We start from the raw sequence: 18291 nt of genomic DNA, 5'->3' as shown, positions 1-18291 counted from the left end.
TAGGATGGCTCTTTCAAAGTTTTAATTTAGTTAGTGGGAAAACAAATCAACCCAGGTTGACAAGAAAACCATTAATTAATGACTTTTAGTTTTCTGTCTTTTAACAGCTGAAATAGCCAAAAGAGATCACAATAAATTATTAAAATTAGATATTTAAAGCAAAATCATATTTACAATACAATTATGACTGTTTTAGCCTAAGTAGGTGTAAATATATCATCTTCCACTGGAAGAATTGATCTTTCAATATTAAACATCATAGAAGCCAATATTTGAAAGCAATTAATAGGGCCATTTCAAAATGGGTGGAGAAGAGACATACTTATAGCCTCTGTTTTAATGCACAGGAATAGATGGATTTGTTGTAGGATAAAATAAAAATTCTGTTCTTTTCCTAACCACCCATCTAATAAAGCAGTCAGTTGGCATCCATGCACTAATACCAAGTGCAGATAATCAGTTCTTCCTACTTGCCATTATACAATTAAAGATAAAACAAAAGGCTTCATATTCCTGTTACTTTCTCATTGTTAAAGTAACTACCTTTCTTGCTTCTTATCTTTGTTACTCATTAGAGGAGCTGACAAAGCAGAGGAAACAGTAATGAAACTATAAGGATGTCTGTTGTCTGTTGAAGTTTTGGTCCTTCAGAACTCATTCCAAGATGAATCCAAGCAGGCATGTTTTTCTTTGTAGGACCTGAAGGAACAAAGCCTGAATTTAAATTCCTTTAAATTAAACAGAAAAAGGTATGATTTGCATGTACTTCATTGCTCCAAAGTACTTCCTTTCAGGCTTCAGCTGAACACCCAGCTATGGAGACTCTTTCAAGGGAGTGTTTACAGTTCTGAAAGAGTTGTGAATGGCAGCACTCAGAGAACATTTAAGAAATGACTGATGAGATTTGATGGTGCTCAGGAGAGAGAACCTCCAAGTATTCATATGTAAATCCCAGATATTTGCCAGAATGTTGCTTTTAAGTACTGTCATATTTTCTTTCCAAGTGCATATGGAGTAAGTAGATGGAGGTAATGTTCCCCCTAGAGACCCAGAAACTGGTTTTAATGTGAAAGAAAAATGTCAGAGTACTAAAAGCTTTCAGGTTTTTCCTTTGTAAATAAAAGCCTCCAGGGAACTTGAATGGAAAAATTCCTTCTAAAGAGATTATCAGATTTGTTAATTCACTTAATGGTCTTTCCAGGTTAATTGGATTTTGCTTAGAATGCTGGCCCCGTGTGTTTACCTTGATTCTAACTTCTTAAGGGCTTAACATGGTAAACATTTAATGAAGAGAGATCTTCTCTTTTTTGTTCTACACAAACACAGATAAATTATAATTTAGCAGATCTCTGTTTAAATTAAAGGGAATCTGGAAGGAACAATTTTCTGTTACATTATGTACTACATAAAGATTTTCACTGTGTGTGTGTGTGTGTATTACACACATATATATTACAAAAATGCTATATAATATAACATTTTGTATACATAATGAATATGAAATATAGGTCACAATTATTAATATATAATCTGAAAATAAGTGTACCCTGTAACTCCCCCTCAATTCAGAGAGATCTGCTAAATTAAAAAATATTAACCTCTGACTATAGGGGAATTGAAGAATTCTTGAACATCACCTGTCACTCCATTAACTTTCTCTGAGAGGTTTAGTATTTCACCCCACACTCTAGATACTTATCCAAATCTTTAAAAACCAAAAATATTAACATGAACTTAGTGCTATTGAAAGGTGTTGACATACAAAATCTCTTATTTATCCACTGTTCAAGTCCATTGTGGTCAGAAATTGTACAGACTTTCCCATAATATCCTTACAGTGTGCCTCCACACTGGGCTAGAGGGGTCACCTCTAGCAAAGGCAAGTCCCTACGCTTATCTTTCTAAAATTTCCCATCATTGCTACCACTGGTGGGTTTCCACTGATGATAGCAACAGTGAGAACTCCAACGTAAACAAGACCCCAGCAACTGTCAATGTGTTAATCACAGTGTCAACTAGATCTGATTTGAGCAGGATTAGATGACAGAATGATTACACTGCCAGTGGGCAGGATACAGTAGGGCTTGGTCTAGGTCGACATAGTTACGGTGCTCAGAGGGCATGAAAAATTCACAATGCTGAGTCCCATAATTAAACTGACCTAACCTCCCTGGCTAGGTCAATGGAAGAATTCTTCTGTTGACTTCTTATCCACCGCTTAGGGAAGTGGATTACCTGCATAGATGGAAAAAACCCTTCTGTCACTGTAGAAATTGCCTACGCTACAGTGTTACAGCTGTAGTGCTGTAGCTGTGCCTCTGTAGCACCCGTAATGTAAAAGTGGCCTAGCGCTCCCATGACTGGTAGGGATGCAGTGTTGTTGGCGCTCATGGTAAATTTTCTGTCAAGAAGGCTAATGTAGAGATGCCAGTGTAATCTTTGGCCTCTGGATTGAGAGCAAACTCATTCTAATACAGCTCAACACTCATCCCTATTGACCATGAATGTCTACTTAGGCCACTGATAAGTCATTACTTACCCGGGCTGGCACTTGAAATGGTAACAGAGATAAAAAAGACTATATAGCATAGTACCAGTTCCCTGATAAATTCATTCCTCCTGACGTCTGGCCTCAGTATCTGGACTCACTTTCCTCATCTCAGCTGGACCCCAATTTTAAGTTTGGGCCAGGCAAAGTGTTAAGTTTCCCCTTATACTGTACATCTGGAATCCTCATTTCTTTCATTTTATTCCCAGTATTGGAATTTGTCAGAACTCAAGAGACTCCCTTTCATTGAGTCAATTCTCCTGTCTTGAGAGAAACCTGGGGCTGCTTCTTGAATGATTCTGAATAATTCTGACACTGCCCAAGTGTTTAGTCCCCTCATAGCTAATTACTGAATATGACAGAGGTGAGCTGTGAATAGTAAAAATATGCACTAGGTATGTGACTAACTGCACGTGAATTATGCTTTAGAAAGGAATAATGATGCTTCTTACCACAACCATCTTCCTGGTTTTGAGGGAAACAGTGCAGAATCCCATAAACACATTGGCAGAACAAACATCCTTCCTGGGTCCACTCTCCATGGCCAATGGCACCGCAGCTACTGCAGGAGGAGAAAAACGTTTCCATAAACAGGAGCGCTGTGATTGAAAATTGAGTTTCCTCTTTCTCCTTCACCGGGAGATAATCCCTGTTTGTTAATTACCTGATCCGTTTATCACGTTCACAGTGCCTGCCAGTAAAGTGTTTTGGACATATGCAAAAACTCCCCAGGAAACAGGTCCCTCCATTCTGACAGCAGCTTCTGTTCAGTTTGCTGGCTTGAGTCAAAAGTAGAGAGAGCAGAAAGGAAGAATTACAAGTTATCCAAGGAACCAGACTGGCAAACAGAGAGACTTGCCATGCACAGCTAGGTCACCACTAGCAATCTGTCTGGTAAAGAGTTACCATCTGATGGCTTTTAGGTTTCAGTTCTTTATAGAAGAAACCTGTCCAGTGGGAAGAACCCACTACAGTTGGTTGAACTTGTTAGTCTTTTCAAATAAAGCAAAGATTGAAGTTAATTTCTTCCTAAATTAAGGTTTGATTATCCTCACATTCACAGAGGCCGTGATGCCCGCAGCCATATGAGCAGTATGCATGGTGTGTACCATTGTCGGGGCAGAGCCAGCCCCACAGCAGTGATGAGGAGGAACAGCACTGGCTGCCCCACTATTCTTTAAAGTTTGGCCCCACAGCCCTCAGTCATGATGGGGGAGCACCAGAGCCAAAACCAATAGGGTTGCGACCTGGCACATGGGGGTTGCAGTGCTGCTGCTCAGGTTCTGACAAATGGGCCATGGGGCTAAACATGAGCGTCGCTGTGACCTCCATGCACCAGGTCTCGATGTCACTCTCAAGTTTGATCCCACTACTCTCCTGTGATGACAGAGGGTAGCGGGTGCCAAACCAGAATGGGCAGTGGGGTGACTAGCGCTAATCCTCCTCGTCATTGCTGTGGGGCTAGCTCCTGTGTCACGGCAACCCTTCCCACCTACTGGAGCCTTGCCCCGCCCACGGGATTCACTCAGTGACAGCGCCAAGACCTGCTCAGGGAGCTGTGGTGAGTGCCTGTGTTGGGAAGCTGGCTGGGAGAGGTACGGCAGGGAGCCGTGGGTGGAAAGTGGACACGAGGGGATTTTACTTAGGGCCCAGTGATGGGTATTGGTGGGTGACTTTTTTTTGTTTCCTTGTTCTGGATGGGAGTTTTGTTGAAGAAGAAACTTTGGCCTGAAATCCCCAGAGGTACCCTGCATTGTGCCTATCATCTGAAAAATTTTGGGGGTGTCTCTTCACAGAGTGGTACCTTTTAGAGCCCAATTTTGCCAGATTTGTGGCTAGCAGAGGACTTCAGTCTCCAGAGATGTTAATCTAGTACCTTTCACAAACACTTAACTTGCTTTAAAATAGAGGAAGTGTTTCAAAACATTTGCATCTGTAGGACATTTACATGTGAATTATTGAGAATATAAAAGATAGTTTGGTTGACAGAGAGAATATGGACTCTGCCAAATTACAACAGAATGCTAGAGATCTTTCATGGGGAAAAAAATACAGAAGCGTAGATCAGATAGCTCTGATAGGACGGGATTCCAAAATGAAATAACAGAGGTAGGAAGATATTACACAGATTTCAAGATCTAAAGTGTGTGTTAGTGCAGAGATTATATAAGTGCTCCTGAAATATGCTGAGTTAAAACAATGGATACTAAGTCCTGTTTACCTACAGAACAGGTATAGCACAAGCAACAGCTGCTTAAAAGTACCTCACCCACTAATATGCATCAAGCCTGACCTCTGAAGAGTTCTTTATAGTTTGTTTTCCATTAAAGAGGTGGGGAAGTATAAGAATAATTAAAAGAACTTGCTCTCTGAATCATGGCAATAGCTTTCAGCACAGCTCCCTCGATAGTCACATAATGAAGAGCATTTTCATATTTAGATAGTGTGTGGGGGTCTTTTTTTAGTTGTCTTAATAACAATCAAAGCAAAGCAAACGTTTCTGGGAAGAACAGAATTCATAAGAAGATTTAATATGAGCAGCAATGGCTCTCATGTGCCAGAGAAGCACTTATTTCCGAATTCTTCTCACTTCTCAGATTTGTACACTTCAAGCCTGGCCTCATGCAGAGGTGCATATCTGTTTTCATGGAGCAGTTCTAACGGTGTGATGTGATTTTTATGACTGACTGTTGTGCATACATTGTAGTTTGTTCCTGCTAATAAGCTACATCATGTGCAGCATTCTTAAATTATTCATTATTTGTATTAGTGTAATGGCACAGAGCCCCAGTCACGGACCAGGACCCTGTTGTGCTAGGCCTTGTACAAACACAGAACAAATCAATTAAGAGTTATATCATACAGTTCAAGCTTCTCTATTTTTAACCTGGAAACATGAGATTTTGCAAGGCAGATCAGATTACTGATCCACCTAGTGTGGTATCCTCTGTCTGGTCATGAGAATTGCTGATGTTTAAGAGAACAAAGTCTTGCCTGCTTCTGTAGTGCACCTAAGCAGTTTTGCCATGCTGTACTGTACATTAGAGAGGTTCCTTCTCAGCCCCATAGTTCATGCCCAGAAGTGTGCAAAATGATTCTTTATCTTAGCATGCATAAGCAATTAGAAATTCTAAGTCACACTGTTATGCAGCCCCTTTAAAAAAATTTAGCTACAGTGCCTGACTAGACTATATGCTGTGCTACTGAGGCTATGTCTACGCTGCACTTATGTCATTAAAACTTTTGTCACTCAGGGGTGTGAAAAAAACACCCCCTCATCCCCATCCCGAACGACAAAAGTTTTAATGACAAAAAGTGCCAGTGTGGACAGTGATTTGTCAGCGGGAGATGCTGTCCTGGTGACAAAGCTACCACTCATTCTCAAGGGTAGTTTTCTTTTGTTGGCAGGAGAGCTCTCTTCCAGCGACAGAGAGCGGATGCACTGCATGCCTTACAGCAGCAAGGTTTTAGCGGCATGGCTGTGCCACTATAACAGGGATCGGCAACCTCTGGCACGCGGCTTGCCTGGGTAAGTACCCAGGCGGGCCGGTTTGTTTACCTGCCGTGTCGGCAGGTTCGGCTGTTTGCGGCTCGCTGTCCCAGGCCAATGGGGGCGGTGGGAAGCCGTGGCAAGCACATTCCTCGGCTAGAGCCACTTCCCGCCGCCCCCATTGGCCTGGGATGGCGAACCGCGGCCAGTGGGAGCCGCGATTGGCCAAACCTGCCGACGAGGCAGATAAACAAACTGGCTCGGCTCACCAGGGGGCTTGCCCGGCCCGCCAGGGTGCTTACCCTGGTGAGCTGCGTGTCAGAGGTTGCCGACCCCTGCACTATAAACTGTGCAGTGTAGGCATAGCCTAAGTAATGCAATTGAGGACAAAGGTCTGGACATCACTGGAACCTTCAATTAAGGTTTCTTTAGTTATTGTAAACAAATAGTTCAATTTGGATCATGTATACAGTGAAGCTTGACTCTTCTCCCCTTCCCCCCACCTCTAGGATGAAAATATAATAACTGTGAGCATAGAAAAGAATATTTTTTTTGATCACGTACCAATCAGTATTTAAGTGGCAACAAAACACTAACGGCACGCTCCCATCGAAAGAGATGGATTGAGCCACCTTTCTCAACTTCCCCTTTGTCTGTTTGCAACCAGCAAAAGTGAGAATGAGGTGTATGAGGTATCACCTTTAACCCTTTCCATCAGTGACAGCATTAGTGCTGAAATATACTAGCAGCATTTCCTGATTATCCATAGGGCTACATTTCCCAAGTGTCACAGGATATTTTGATGGGATTTTGGGTGGCTAAATGCCATACGACACTTTGACAAATTACAGACTGAGGTCAGATTTATACAGTATTACCAAGTCTGAGTATTTAAAAATCAGAAGTGTCACACCAAAAACATCACGAGCGGCATACAAATCAGGAGATTAAAAAAAAAATAGGTTACTTTTATTTGCCTTCTCATTTCTAAGCCACTAGAGTTGGCCACATGGTTTATATTTAATTTTCACCTGTGGGTAGCTCTACTTTTTAAAGAACTCTAATCTGCTGTACAATTTTCTGTTTTCAAGACAGCATTTAATCGGATCTTAAACCAGAATTTTGAGTGTTTGCCACTTTCTGGGCACTTGTCTGCTATTCATTTATACTTTGTAACTGCTTAAGATTTTAGAGTCAATTTTTAAATGTGGCCACATGCAGCAAGGTCCATCTGCAAAAATATGTATATACACTCCTTATCTGTGCAAAAATGTGCGTTTTCACACACAAAGGTGTATCTTGAGTGCATATGGGATGAATGTACAACATAAGCCATGGAATTTACTGTAGAATCCATATCTTCCTGCAGAATTTAGATTCAATTTCTATTAAGTACAAAGGGTCTTTCATGCAAGTATATATTTCTATATACAATGACACAGGTTATTCATACAAACATCACTGTGTATGCAAATACAGAGTTTTGTGCATCCAACAGGTGGGCACAGAAGTGTAGCCCTTGATTTTTTTTTAACATAACAAAGTCAGGTTATTATGCAATGGTGCCTGCATGAAAGGGTTTCTCCTTGAGAAGCTAGTTCACATTGGACATGAAAAACCCGTTGCCTCCCAATACAATGAATAACTTACCATCTGTAAGCCCAATGAAAGGTAAGACTTCAGAGGGGTTCCTTCTCCTCCTCTCAGAATTGAGATTATTTATATCATTAAAGGTGGTTAAGGAAGTGTTTGGATTTTTCTGGTCTGGGTTATCATCACAATTCTCCCCCTTACAGCCTTTAAATATATATTTAAAAAAAAACAACAAAAATTTAGGTCAAACACTCAGTGATGGCTAAACTGTAGATTTAGCTTTGATAGCTGCAATAGATGGTGTTCAAATAAAGTTCTTATGCAAGTTTGAAGTAGCGGTGAAGATATTATTCCATTGTGGTATGGAAGCTGGTCAGTATTTTATGCACCTTTGTCTGTTTGTTTTTCTGCTTCAGGGCCTGATCTAATTCTCATTGTCTGCTCTCAGTGAGAGGTGGGACAGGGAAAAGGTTTTTTGGAATGTTCTAAAATATCTTGCTGAAGCTTAGTAGTATGTATTACAATAGTACCAAGCAGCTCCTAACTAGGGATCCAGGCCTACAGTGCTAGCCACTGTACACACATAGTTAAAAGTTGCCCCCAAAAAGTGTACATAGATATCCTGAGACATCAATTCTGTCCTCAGTTGTGTTTAGAGTGGAACTGGCAACTGATTCAGGGTGCAGTGTTAACGGAAGACCCCAATCCTGCAAACAATCTGATACATGCTTAATGTTACTCACATCAATAGAAGCATTTAGGATTAGTCACATATGTAAGTGTTTGCAGGGTGAAGGTAGAAGCAGTATTTGTTTCGTATGCTAGCTATTTTCAAGTAAAAGTATTCAAAGTGCACAAAAAAAGACATTTTTCATTTAAGAAAACCAGCAAAAGCAAAACAGGGGTTAGAGGGGGGAGAGAAGGAGTTCTCTTACCATTTCCAAATTGGATTACTTGTAAAGATAGTGCCAAGCTTAAAAGACACCTAAAACACAAAATGATACATATAAGAGAATGCTGATCTCACTTAAGAAGTTAAATTATACCATCAAAGGAGCAATAAACCTAGAATTTATTATGCTCAGCAGTCCTGGAGCAATATAGGGTTTGAGGAAAGGAAATCAACACCTACTTACAGTACTACATTGATGAGTACAAAGGAAAATGATAGCTATAGAGAGAGATAAAATTGAAGTTAAGGATCTTAAATATAAGATTTTATAAAATGTCAATACACTTCACTAGAATGAATGAACACTGGCATTTTCCAGACTGACTCTATGTATATAAAGTAGCATTTGCTTACCTAATAAGCAGCATTTTTCCTCAGGTCAGTCTGAATTTCTTTCCTTTCCTTACACCTGAAATCCCTCTGCTGTATTTTTCATGCCACAGTCCATACAATGAAGAACTCTTTCTGACAGAAGGGACCACAGAAGGCAGACTAAAGCTACTCCCTTGCACACCTCAGCTCACAGGGTAATGCTTATCCCCCTGAGCTTTAACACTGAGTTGACACTGTTATGTATTCCCTGGCTCCCTGCAGCAGGTCACTTACAATTAGCACCTTCCTACTCTCTCCTCCCACCTCCTCACTTGACCTCTTCTCATTAACTCAGCAATTTGCCAAGAGGCCAGAGGGGTGATGTTATACAGGCCCCATTATGGGGTGGCCTTGGGGCACCATAGTTAAGGTTGAACTGAGCTTTCAGTTAAAAGCTAATTTTCAAAGTGCTCTAATATCCACATGCACACTCAGATTGTCTTGAAAATTTCTGTGCATCGTCAGGATGCAGGATGATAGGGTGCAAATTTGGAGTCTTTTGATCAAGATATAGAGCCCAGAAAAAATTAAAATGAGTCCGGAACCAACAAAGGGACCATATTTGGAGTTTTTGCATCTTTTTGTGTAATATGCTACCTTGTTTGGGGCCTTTTAAATATTATATACAATATTTTAATGGTCAGCAATTTATTATTTAACTGTGCAGTCCCATAAAGACCTTGACAGATAAGGGACGGATCTTAGTGACATAATAATGTATTATTTATTAGATTATAAAATGTGCATATCCCTAAATAAGTGCTTGTCTACATGCAGAGTGTCATGAGTTTAACTTAAAATGTGATTTTAAACAGATTTAGTTACACTTGTGCAAAAGGCCATGTAGACACACTTGTTTCTGTTTAAATCATGCTTTATTTTGGTTTAGTTTAAGGAATAGGTTTGAATGAAACTGAAATAATTCACACAGGGATTTGCACCACTTTAACTAAACCAGTTTGACTAAGGCTTTGGCTACACTTGCACTTCAAAGCGCTGCCGCGGCAGCGCTTTGAAGAGCTAAGTGTAGTCAAAGCGCCAGTGCTGGGAGAGAGCTCTCCCAGCGCTGTCCGTACTCCACGTCCCTGTGGGGAATAACGTACAGCGCTGGGAGCCGCGCGCTGGGGCTTTGACCACACTGGCGCTTTGCAGCGCCGCAATTTGCAGCGCTGGAGAGGGTGTGTTTTCACACCCTGCTGCAGCACTGCAAATTTGCAAGTGTAGCCAAGGCCTAAGGCCTGGTCTACACTGGGGGGGGTGGGGTGTCGAACTAAGGTACGCAAGTTCAGCTACGCTTTGCGTAGGTGAACTCGAACTACCTTAGTTTGAACTACTCACCCGTCCAGACGCCGCGGGATTGAAGTCCGCGGCTCCCCCGTCAACTCCGCCACCGCCATTCGCAGTGGTGGAGTTCCGGAGTCGACGGGAGCGCGTTCGGAGTTCGATATATCGCGTCTAGATGAGACGTGATATATCGAACTCCGAGAAGTCGAACGCTACCCGCCGACCCAGGCGGGTAGTATAGACGTAGCCTAAATGAGTGCAAGCGTGTTTGCAGAAGACCCTCCATGCTCTATATTAGTGGAGGCCTGTTGCACTTATTGGGTGTATGTATACCTATCTTGAAGTTGTTTCCTGTTGTTTCAGCTGCAGTATTGCCAACCGAAGCATTTATGATTCATGAATTCAGACCCTAATATTGAGATATTTGCTTTAAAAATCATATGATTTTAAACTAATAAATTTGGAACTCTTTTTTGCTTTCTGGTTTTTCAAGGTTCATATTTTCCAACTTTTCTCTGCAACAACAATGGCTAGAAACTTAATTTGTATTAAATTAAGGCTAAAATTCTCATGTTATCCAGGAGCGTAGGCTTTAATAAAAATCACAAACATCATGAGGTGTGCAGTAAAATTGCAAGAAGTAGAAACTCTGGAATTATGCCTCAGAAATAAACCAAACATTCTGAAGTTTCCATTTCAAGTAAGCTAGATAATATAATGGGGCCATTGAATTTCCGTTAAAAACAGGAGCTGGTGTAACAGTCTTGTCCAGTTTGGTTTTGCCTTCAGAGTTCACTGGTGAAAGAGAACCTATGTAAAGGTATAATAAGGAAGGAGAAATTTACGGTAGTCACTAATCTCACAAAGCAATTAATTCTTCTTGTAATGATTCCCTCCCTAATTGACCCCCAAAATTGATCCTCTCTCTCACCATGATCCTGCTCTCTCACACACATACAAGTGGCCTATAAACAATGATCTTCATTAGCTTTCTGCATTTAAAAAAAGAAGTTTACAGCCTAAGGAGAGTCAAAGACTTGCAAATTGAAGTAGTATTTGTTTCCATGAACTTTGACTCAGGATAATGATGGTAAACAATAATTAGTACCTGATATTTATAGATCTCAAACTATGGGCCACTTATGTGAGTGGTTCCATTCATTTAATAGGATTACTCATCACAGGTAAGGTGAGCAGGCTCCTGCAAAGACTTAAGCACATGCTTAACTTTTCATACAGAGGGGTTCAACAGTGTGTGAAGTTAAGCATGTTCATGAGGCCATGTCTACGTTTCGGGCACTACAGGGTCAGGGCATAGCTACTGCACCATAGCTATGCTGCTGTAATCCCAGGGTGTATGCATAGGAAGGATTTTTTCTGTCTCTGTAGAAACTCTGTCTCCCTAAGCAATGGTAGCTTAGTTGACAGAAGCATTCTTCCATCAAATTAGCTGCGTCTTCACCAGGGGTTAGGTCAGCATAGTTATGGCACTCAGGGGTGTAGATTTTTAACACCTCTGAGCACCAAAGCTATGTTGGCCTAAGTTTTAAGTGTAGACCAGAACTCAATCTTTGCAGCACTGGGATTTTAGCCACTTCTGGGGTGGAAGTGCTTAGCAAACATGCAGCATAGCTCAGAACAGCACGTGAAGAATAGCAAAGGCGTAAAGAAAGTGAAGAATGTATCTGAATGTCCAGGGAGAATTTGAGATAGGAAGAATGCAATTATTTGAGTGGGAATTCATCCGAGATGGTAGGCCTAGCAGTCCTATCTCTTGTTAAAGTGTTAGAGGAGTGGTAATTACCACAAGCTGGCTTTGGTTTTACTTTTCTTCCTCTGAAAGAGGAAAATTCTGAAAAGCGGGATAACTATGTCAATGAGGGGGTGATTTTTACTGATGTAATTATACCAGTACAAACTCTAAACACATTTATACTGGAATAACTCCTTGATGGTACAACTTTCTAATGTCAGAGAAGGTCTGAGGGCTTGTCTACACTTAAAACGCTACGGGACACAGCTTTCCCATTGCAGCTGCACTGCTGTAGCACTTCAGTGTAGACACTACCATGCTTATAGGAGGGATTCTCCCTTTGGCATAGGTAATCCACCTTCCTGAAAGGTGGTAGCTAGGTTGACCAAAGAATTCTTCAGTTGACCTAGTGCTGGAATTTAGGTTGGTTTAATTATTCAGCTCAGGGGTATGGATTTTCCACACCCCTGACTGACATAGTTAAACTGACCTAATTTTCTAGTGTAACCAGTCTTCTGAGACCCCTTTTTTTGTGGTTTAACTTAATGCATTTTAGAAGTAGATTAAACTAAACCACACAAAGGCATTTTGGGTGCAGAATAAGAGCATCCACATGGGAAGCTAGTGGCGGAATTCTGCAATAGCTTATTCTGGGCTATTTCCCCATGTAGACAAGCCCTGAATCTCCTATTCTTGAAGATGCAAAATAATTATGTAGTGAGGATCAAAAGCCCTCAACAACATATAGCTGATGGAATGGTTAATGTGAAGTGGCTGTGGTTAGCTAATGAATAAACTTTGACTGTTCCAGATATTTATTACATAGATGAAACTTTTTTTTTTGTATTTTCTCTTCTTTTGTTTGTAGCTTAAATTTGCTAAGATCAGTGTCAGAAGGTTATTTATTTTTGGCCCATTGATCAGACATTGTTTTCAGATATCTACATTTATTATAAAGCTTAATAAAAACAAAATTGAAAAACCTCACTGATGGATTTGTTGGAGATGCTGCTGCTGCTGTTAGAATGAAAAATCTCCTCGTTTTCTCTTCTGAATTATGTTACATTTGATTTTAAATGCAGCAACATGGTGAAAGCTGACATTTCTGGAGGGGTTCAGTACAATTTAGCAGCTTGTTAAAAGCTAATAGCTCTAAGGTGTGCCTGGGACTAGCAAGACAATTAGCACCAGGAACCCTTGACTTTGCTAATGTTGGGTTCTATTATCATGTTGCCATTTGCTTGGTTGTATGAAACCAGTGTGGTTTCTCAGAGGCATAGATTAAATCTCAAGAGAATTACATCACAATAGTTAACTCATTCATTATTATTTCAGCTCCATCAGTATGAATTAACAGATTCTCTTAATGCACTTGCTTTTTAAATGAGTTTTACTGCTTAAGAAAGTATTTAGTCTTCCCCCTCCTTTTTAGTGTGGATTTATTACCAAGGACACTATCAATTCAGTGTATTGCTATGGAATAGCAGCCTAATAGCGATGTAAATGTAGACTCTATTAGCTGCATTATAATCATAAACTTTGCATGAAGAACAGGAGTACTTGTGGCACCTTAGAGACTAACAAATTTATTTGAGCATAAGCTTTCGTGGGCTACAGCCCACTTCTTCGGATGCATAGAATGGAACACACAGAAAGAAGATATGTATACATACAGAGAACGTGTAGTCCATGAAAGCTTATGCTCAAATAAATTTGTTAGTCTCTAAGGTGCTCCTGTTCTTTTTGCGGATACAGACTAACACGGCTGCTACTCTGAAACTTTGCATGCTGTACCCAGTTATTTTCATGAAAGCATAATGTATAAAGGAAGTTTAAGTGGAACATGTTCTGAATATGTCAATTGGTGTCTAGAGAATCATAAGACATGCCCCTGCCTACAGAACACAAAAAGATCAAGCTATTGAAGGATGATCTTATGACTGAATTTTAGGAAATTTGGCTTCTGTCCTTGGCTCTGATACAGATTTCCACTTTGATATTGGACAAGTTACTTCACTTTTCTGTACCTCAGTTTCTCATCTGTAAAATTGGGATAAAAATGCTTGCTTGCCTCACAGTGGTATTGTGAAGTGTCATTAATGTATGTGAAGTGATGTGCATCATTAGAGAAACCTATAAATTAACAGTAGCTGGCAAATAAGTTGTATAAATCAGTGGTTCAAAAAACTTTTGTACTGGTGACCCCTTTCACACAGCAAGCCTCTGAGTGTGACCCCCCTTATAAAAATCTAGCTCATTTAAATTGCTTCTTATACAGAATTAGGTTCTGAAGGGAAGAGATGGTCATAAGCTGTTTAGGCCTCTTAAATCTACCTTTCCAAAAAGCTGGTAAACCCCATGCACTTTCTCTGGGATAGCCCATGTTTACCAGTGATTTAAATATCAATTGATGCTTTATGGACAGTGCAAATTCAAGCAAAAATTAATTGAATATTTACTAATCATTGATCAGAACAATAAATATCCTAGTCAAGTTTCAATGGAAGGCATAAATGTCCTGTTTTTCAAAAGTTTACTGTGCTACAGAGAGGTCATGTATGGACCTGACAAAAAATAAAATGAGTGAACTTCCTGCTAATGAAATTCAGGAAATTGAGCAGGAAACATTGCCCAAAACCCCCTGGGATAGGGCTCAATTATACCTCTGCAGAAACAGAGGGGAGGATAGAAGGGCACATCATCTTAGCAATGGTGCCTTGGAGGCATATCTTGTACAGGTATAATCCTCCTGTGGGCTGATGGAGCACAGTGCAAAGTAGGGAGGGCACTATGCCTTTAAAAGTAGTAGCAAGCCCAACATACAGTACAACCATTCCAGTGTGCAGAGAAGGGGGGGAAGCTTGTGGCCACCCAGAAATGTTTTGTTACATGAAGGGCTTGATCTTTAAAGGAAAATCAGGCTCTGCACCCATCTGAGTTTTCCTCTCAGGTTATTGGACTTGTAGTACAGGGATCAGGTAACTCTCTATAAATTGGGACAAAAGCCTGCTGGGAAGAGGGATGCAGTGCTAGCCGGTGGAGAGGGAAAAGGGGTGAAATTCTATAGGGACCAGGGCTTGGGTAATCCCTTGTTGAGAGAGAACCAGGGAATAAGCACAGGAAAGGCTCAGCTGAAGCCATGTGAGAAGGCCTGGAAAAAGACCTGGGGATGAGCAGCAGCATATTGGCAGGGATTTCCTTGGACTAGAGGTAGTGGGTGTCCTCAGATGGTGAGGTGGATGTGCTAAGCTGCACCTTTCACAGTCTCTCTCTCTCTCTGGGGCTAGTCAATGCTGTACCCATCACTAGCCCCACTCCACAATATGAGGAGAGAAATTGTACCTGGTCCTTGTGACAGTGTATACTCCCTCCTCACTCTACCAAACTCACAATGGGAGTGGCATAATTTAGCCTATAGCATTAGGAACCTTCTAGTTATTCACCATTGGGTTCTACTTTACTAATTGCCTTTTAAAGTAAGGGAGTCAATGAATCATAGTCACTTTACAAAGCAATTAAAAAGGATTAGAGTGTCCTAAAGAGGCAGATTATGTCAGAACATTATATTATATTACTTTCCTTATTACTGCACCATCATAGGGAGTAGTACATTAATTAATTAAAAGTTGTAGTTTCCTCTTTAATTAAAATTCGTTTCTAAAGGTGAACTGTAAAACTTTTGGGAGGAAGAAAAGGAGGAAGGAAAAGAAGAAATTGAGGCATTATATAAAGTTGTTAACTCTTACATCTATCGCCTATGTCCTATCTATCGCCTATGGCCTGGTCTACACTAGGACTTTAATTCGAATTTAGCAGCGTTAATTCGAACTAACCGCTCAACCGTCCACACCAGGAAGCCATTTAATTCGAACTAGAGGGCTCTTTAGTTCGAATTTGGTACTCCACCCCGGCAGGTGGAGTAACGCTAAATTCGACATGGCTAGTTCGAATTAGGCTAGGTGTGGATGGAAATCGAACTTAGTAGCTTCGGGAGCTATCCCACAGTGCACCACTCTGTTGACGCTCTGGACAGCAGCCCGAGCTTGGATTCTCTGCCCAGCCACACAGGAAATGACCCGCGAAAATTTGAATTCATTTTCCTGTCTGGGCGGTTTGAATCTGACGTTCTGGTTGCACATCGGGGCGAGCTCCGCAGCACCGGCAGCAATGCAGAGCTCTCCAGCAGAGGAGTTCATGTAATCTCTGAATAGAAAGAGGGACCCGGCATAGACTGACCGGGAACTCTTCGATCTGATCGGTGTGTGGGGCGAGGAGTCTGTGCTTTCGGAGCTGCGCTCCAACGAACGGAATGCAAAGACCTACGAGAAGGTCTCCAAAGCCATGATCCAGACAGAGGATACAGCCGGGATGCAACGCAGCGCCGCGTGAAAATCAAGGACCCCAGACAAGCCTACCAAAAAATCAAAGCGGCCAACGGACGCTACGGAGCCTGCCACCACTGCCCCACCAGTGACCATGGACTCTGATGATGGGACAGTGTCGACGGACAGTTCCTCGACGATGTTCACGGACGGGGAAGATGAGGAAGGGTTTGTGGAGGACGAGGCAGGCGATAGCGCTTACAACGCTGGTTTCCCGACAGCCAGGATCTATTCATCACCGTCACGGAGATCCCCTACCAACCCTCCCCGGCCAGGAACCCGGATCCTGAATCAGGGGTAGGATCTGTCGGTAAGTGCTTTAACCATGTTAACTTTTATTCTTAATATAACAGGAATCTGAAGTGTGTGAAAAGGAGGTCTCTGTATATATGGTGATAGAACAGAAATCCTCCTGGGAGAATGCCACGAAGCTCTCCTGCCGTTAATCGATAAGCATCAGCAGGAGGTTCCTGGGGAGAGCTGCCTTATTGGGTGCTCCGTGGTAGCACACTTTTCCGCGCGAGGCTTTCACGCGGTATTCAGGGAGCATTGCCTCCCCGAGCACGGCTGCATAGGTCCGTGGTTCGTGCTAGATTTCACGCAGCATGCGCTCTCTATCTCCTTCAGTGCCCGTCCTCACGGTGATCTCGCTCGGAGACTCCTGCATCTAAGTAGGGGAAGAAATGTTACGTTACGCCTGGTCCAAAGTATTTTTAATAAATAAACGGACAGACGGCATAGCACAGACTCAGCACGCAGCTGCGTGACGAGCGTAACGGAAAGCCAAAGAATCAAATGGACGCTCATGGAGGGAGGGGGGAACGAGGACGCAAGGTATCCCACAGTTCCTGCTGTCTCCGAAAAGCATTTGCATTCTTGGCTGATCTCCAAATGCTTCTAGGGTCAAACACAGTGTCCGCGGTGGGTCGGGGCATAGCTCGGCAATTTACGCAGCCCCCCGACCCCCAGAAGTTAAAGGGAAAACAATCCTCTGTTGACTCTTTTACATGTCACCGTATCTGTACTGAATGCTGCAGATAGACGCGATGGTGCAGCACTCAACACCAACATCCTTGCTCCCCCCACGCTATGGATGGCTGATGGTACAATAAGATGGAAATCCATCCTCATCATCAGCCTATTGGCACATGGGGCAGTGCAAAAGGACTGGTAACCATAACGACCGTACCAACTTGCTTGGAACAGGTCGGTCAAGGCCGCCTGTTGCTAATTTTTCATGGTAGATGGTGCAGTATGGCTGGTAACCGTCCTCATCATTGCAACAGGGGGAGCTCCATCAGCCCCCACCCTTCATTGGAAAGAATAGCTTCACTGTCCCCTGGACTAGCTGAGGGTTGAGTGGCTCCCTCCTCCACACCCCTTAATGTCATCTCTGGACTATCATTGCAGCTGGAGGCTTCCTTCCACTCATTTCTCACAAAGGACTACCTGTGTCTTATTCATGCATTCTATATTACTTCATCACACAAGTGGGGGGACAATGGTATTGGAACCCAGGAAGGCTGGGGGAAGAACGGAATGAACAGCTGGGGTTGTTTCAGGAGCACACCCTGTGAATAGCGTTCAGCTCAAAATTTATGCAGGATTGGACAGAGAGCAGCTGTGGTCTCTGGTTGTATGATACAGTGGTTCTCTAGTACACTTGCCCATAATCTAGGCAGGACTGATTCTATTTTTAGATACCCAAAAAGGAGGGATTGACTCGGGGAGTCATTCCCAAATTTTGCTTTTGCGCCCCTGGCTGATCGACCAGGGGCACTTATGACAGCACCAAATGGCGCAGTGCAAAAGGACAGGTAACCATGACCATCTTATTACCGTCTTCTTACCAGTTCATGGTATGGTAGACGGTGCAGTATGCCTGGTAACCATCGCTGCTGTCATGCAAAAGCATAA

At 42.1% G+C, this 18291-nt stretch overlaps 1 protein-coding gene across 2 annotated transcripts; it reads right to left on the bottom strand.

Annotated features, from left to right (window-relative positions):
- Positions 1–309: 309 nt before the first annotated feature.
- On the bottom strand, positions 310–9062 carry LOC123373151 (cryptic protein-like). 2 transcript variants are annotated; one of them, XM_045021985.1, is made up of 6 exons: positions 8938–9062; positions 8567–8616; positions 7689–7835; positions 3213–3327; positions 3001–3110; positions 310–699 (listed from the first exon to the last, which is right to left on the bottom strand). In XM_045021985.1, the coding sequence occupies exons 1-6, from the start codon at positions 8949–8951 to the stop codon at positions 572–574; spliced, it is 564 nt and encodes a 187-aa protein (XP_044877920.1). In that variant the 5' UTR covers positions 8952–9062; the 3' UTR covers positions 310–571. The 2 variants fall into 2 exon arrangements, with proteins under 2 accessions (XP_044877920.1, XP_044877921.1); XM_045021986.1 differs by having other exon boundaries at positions 3001–3107.
- Between the last annotated feature and the right edge of the window lie 9229 nt (positions 9063–18291).

This window comes from Mauremys mutica, chromosome 6, assembly GCF_020497125.1.
Source record: "Mauremys mutica isolate MM-2020 ecotype Southern chromosome 6, ASM2049712v1, whole genome shotgun sequence".
Classification (NCBI taxonomy): domain Eukaryota; kingdom Metazoa; phylum Chordata; order Testudines; family Geoemydidae; genus Mauremys; species Mauremys mutica.
The sequence above is the reverse complement of the archived record's forward strand: the minus strand, read 5'-3'. Positions and strand labels throughout refer to the sequence as shown.

Excerpts from the sequence above, each read along its gene's own strand:
- LOC123373151 (XM_045021985.1), bottom strand. Across the intron at positions 7,836-8,566 it reads AGTAATCCAATTTGGAAATG|GCTGTAAGGGGGAGAATTGT; the intron begins GTAAGAGAACTC and ends ATATATTTAAAG. Across the intron at positions 700-3,000 it reads AAACCAGGAAGATGGTTGTG|GTCCTACAAAGAAAAACATG; the intron begins GTAAGAAGCATC and ends TTGTTCCTTCAG.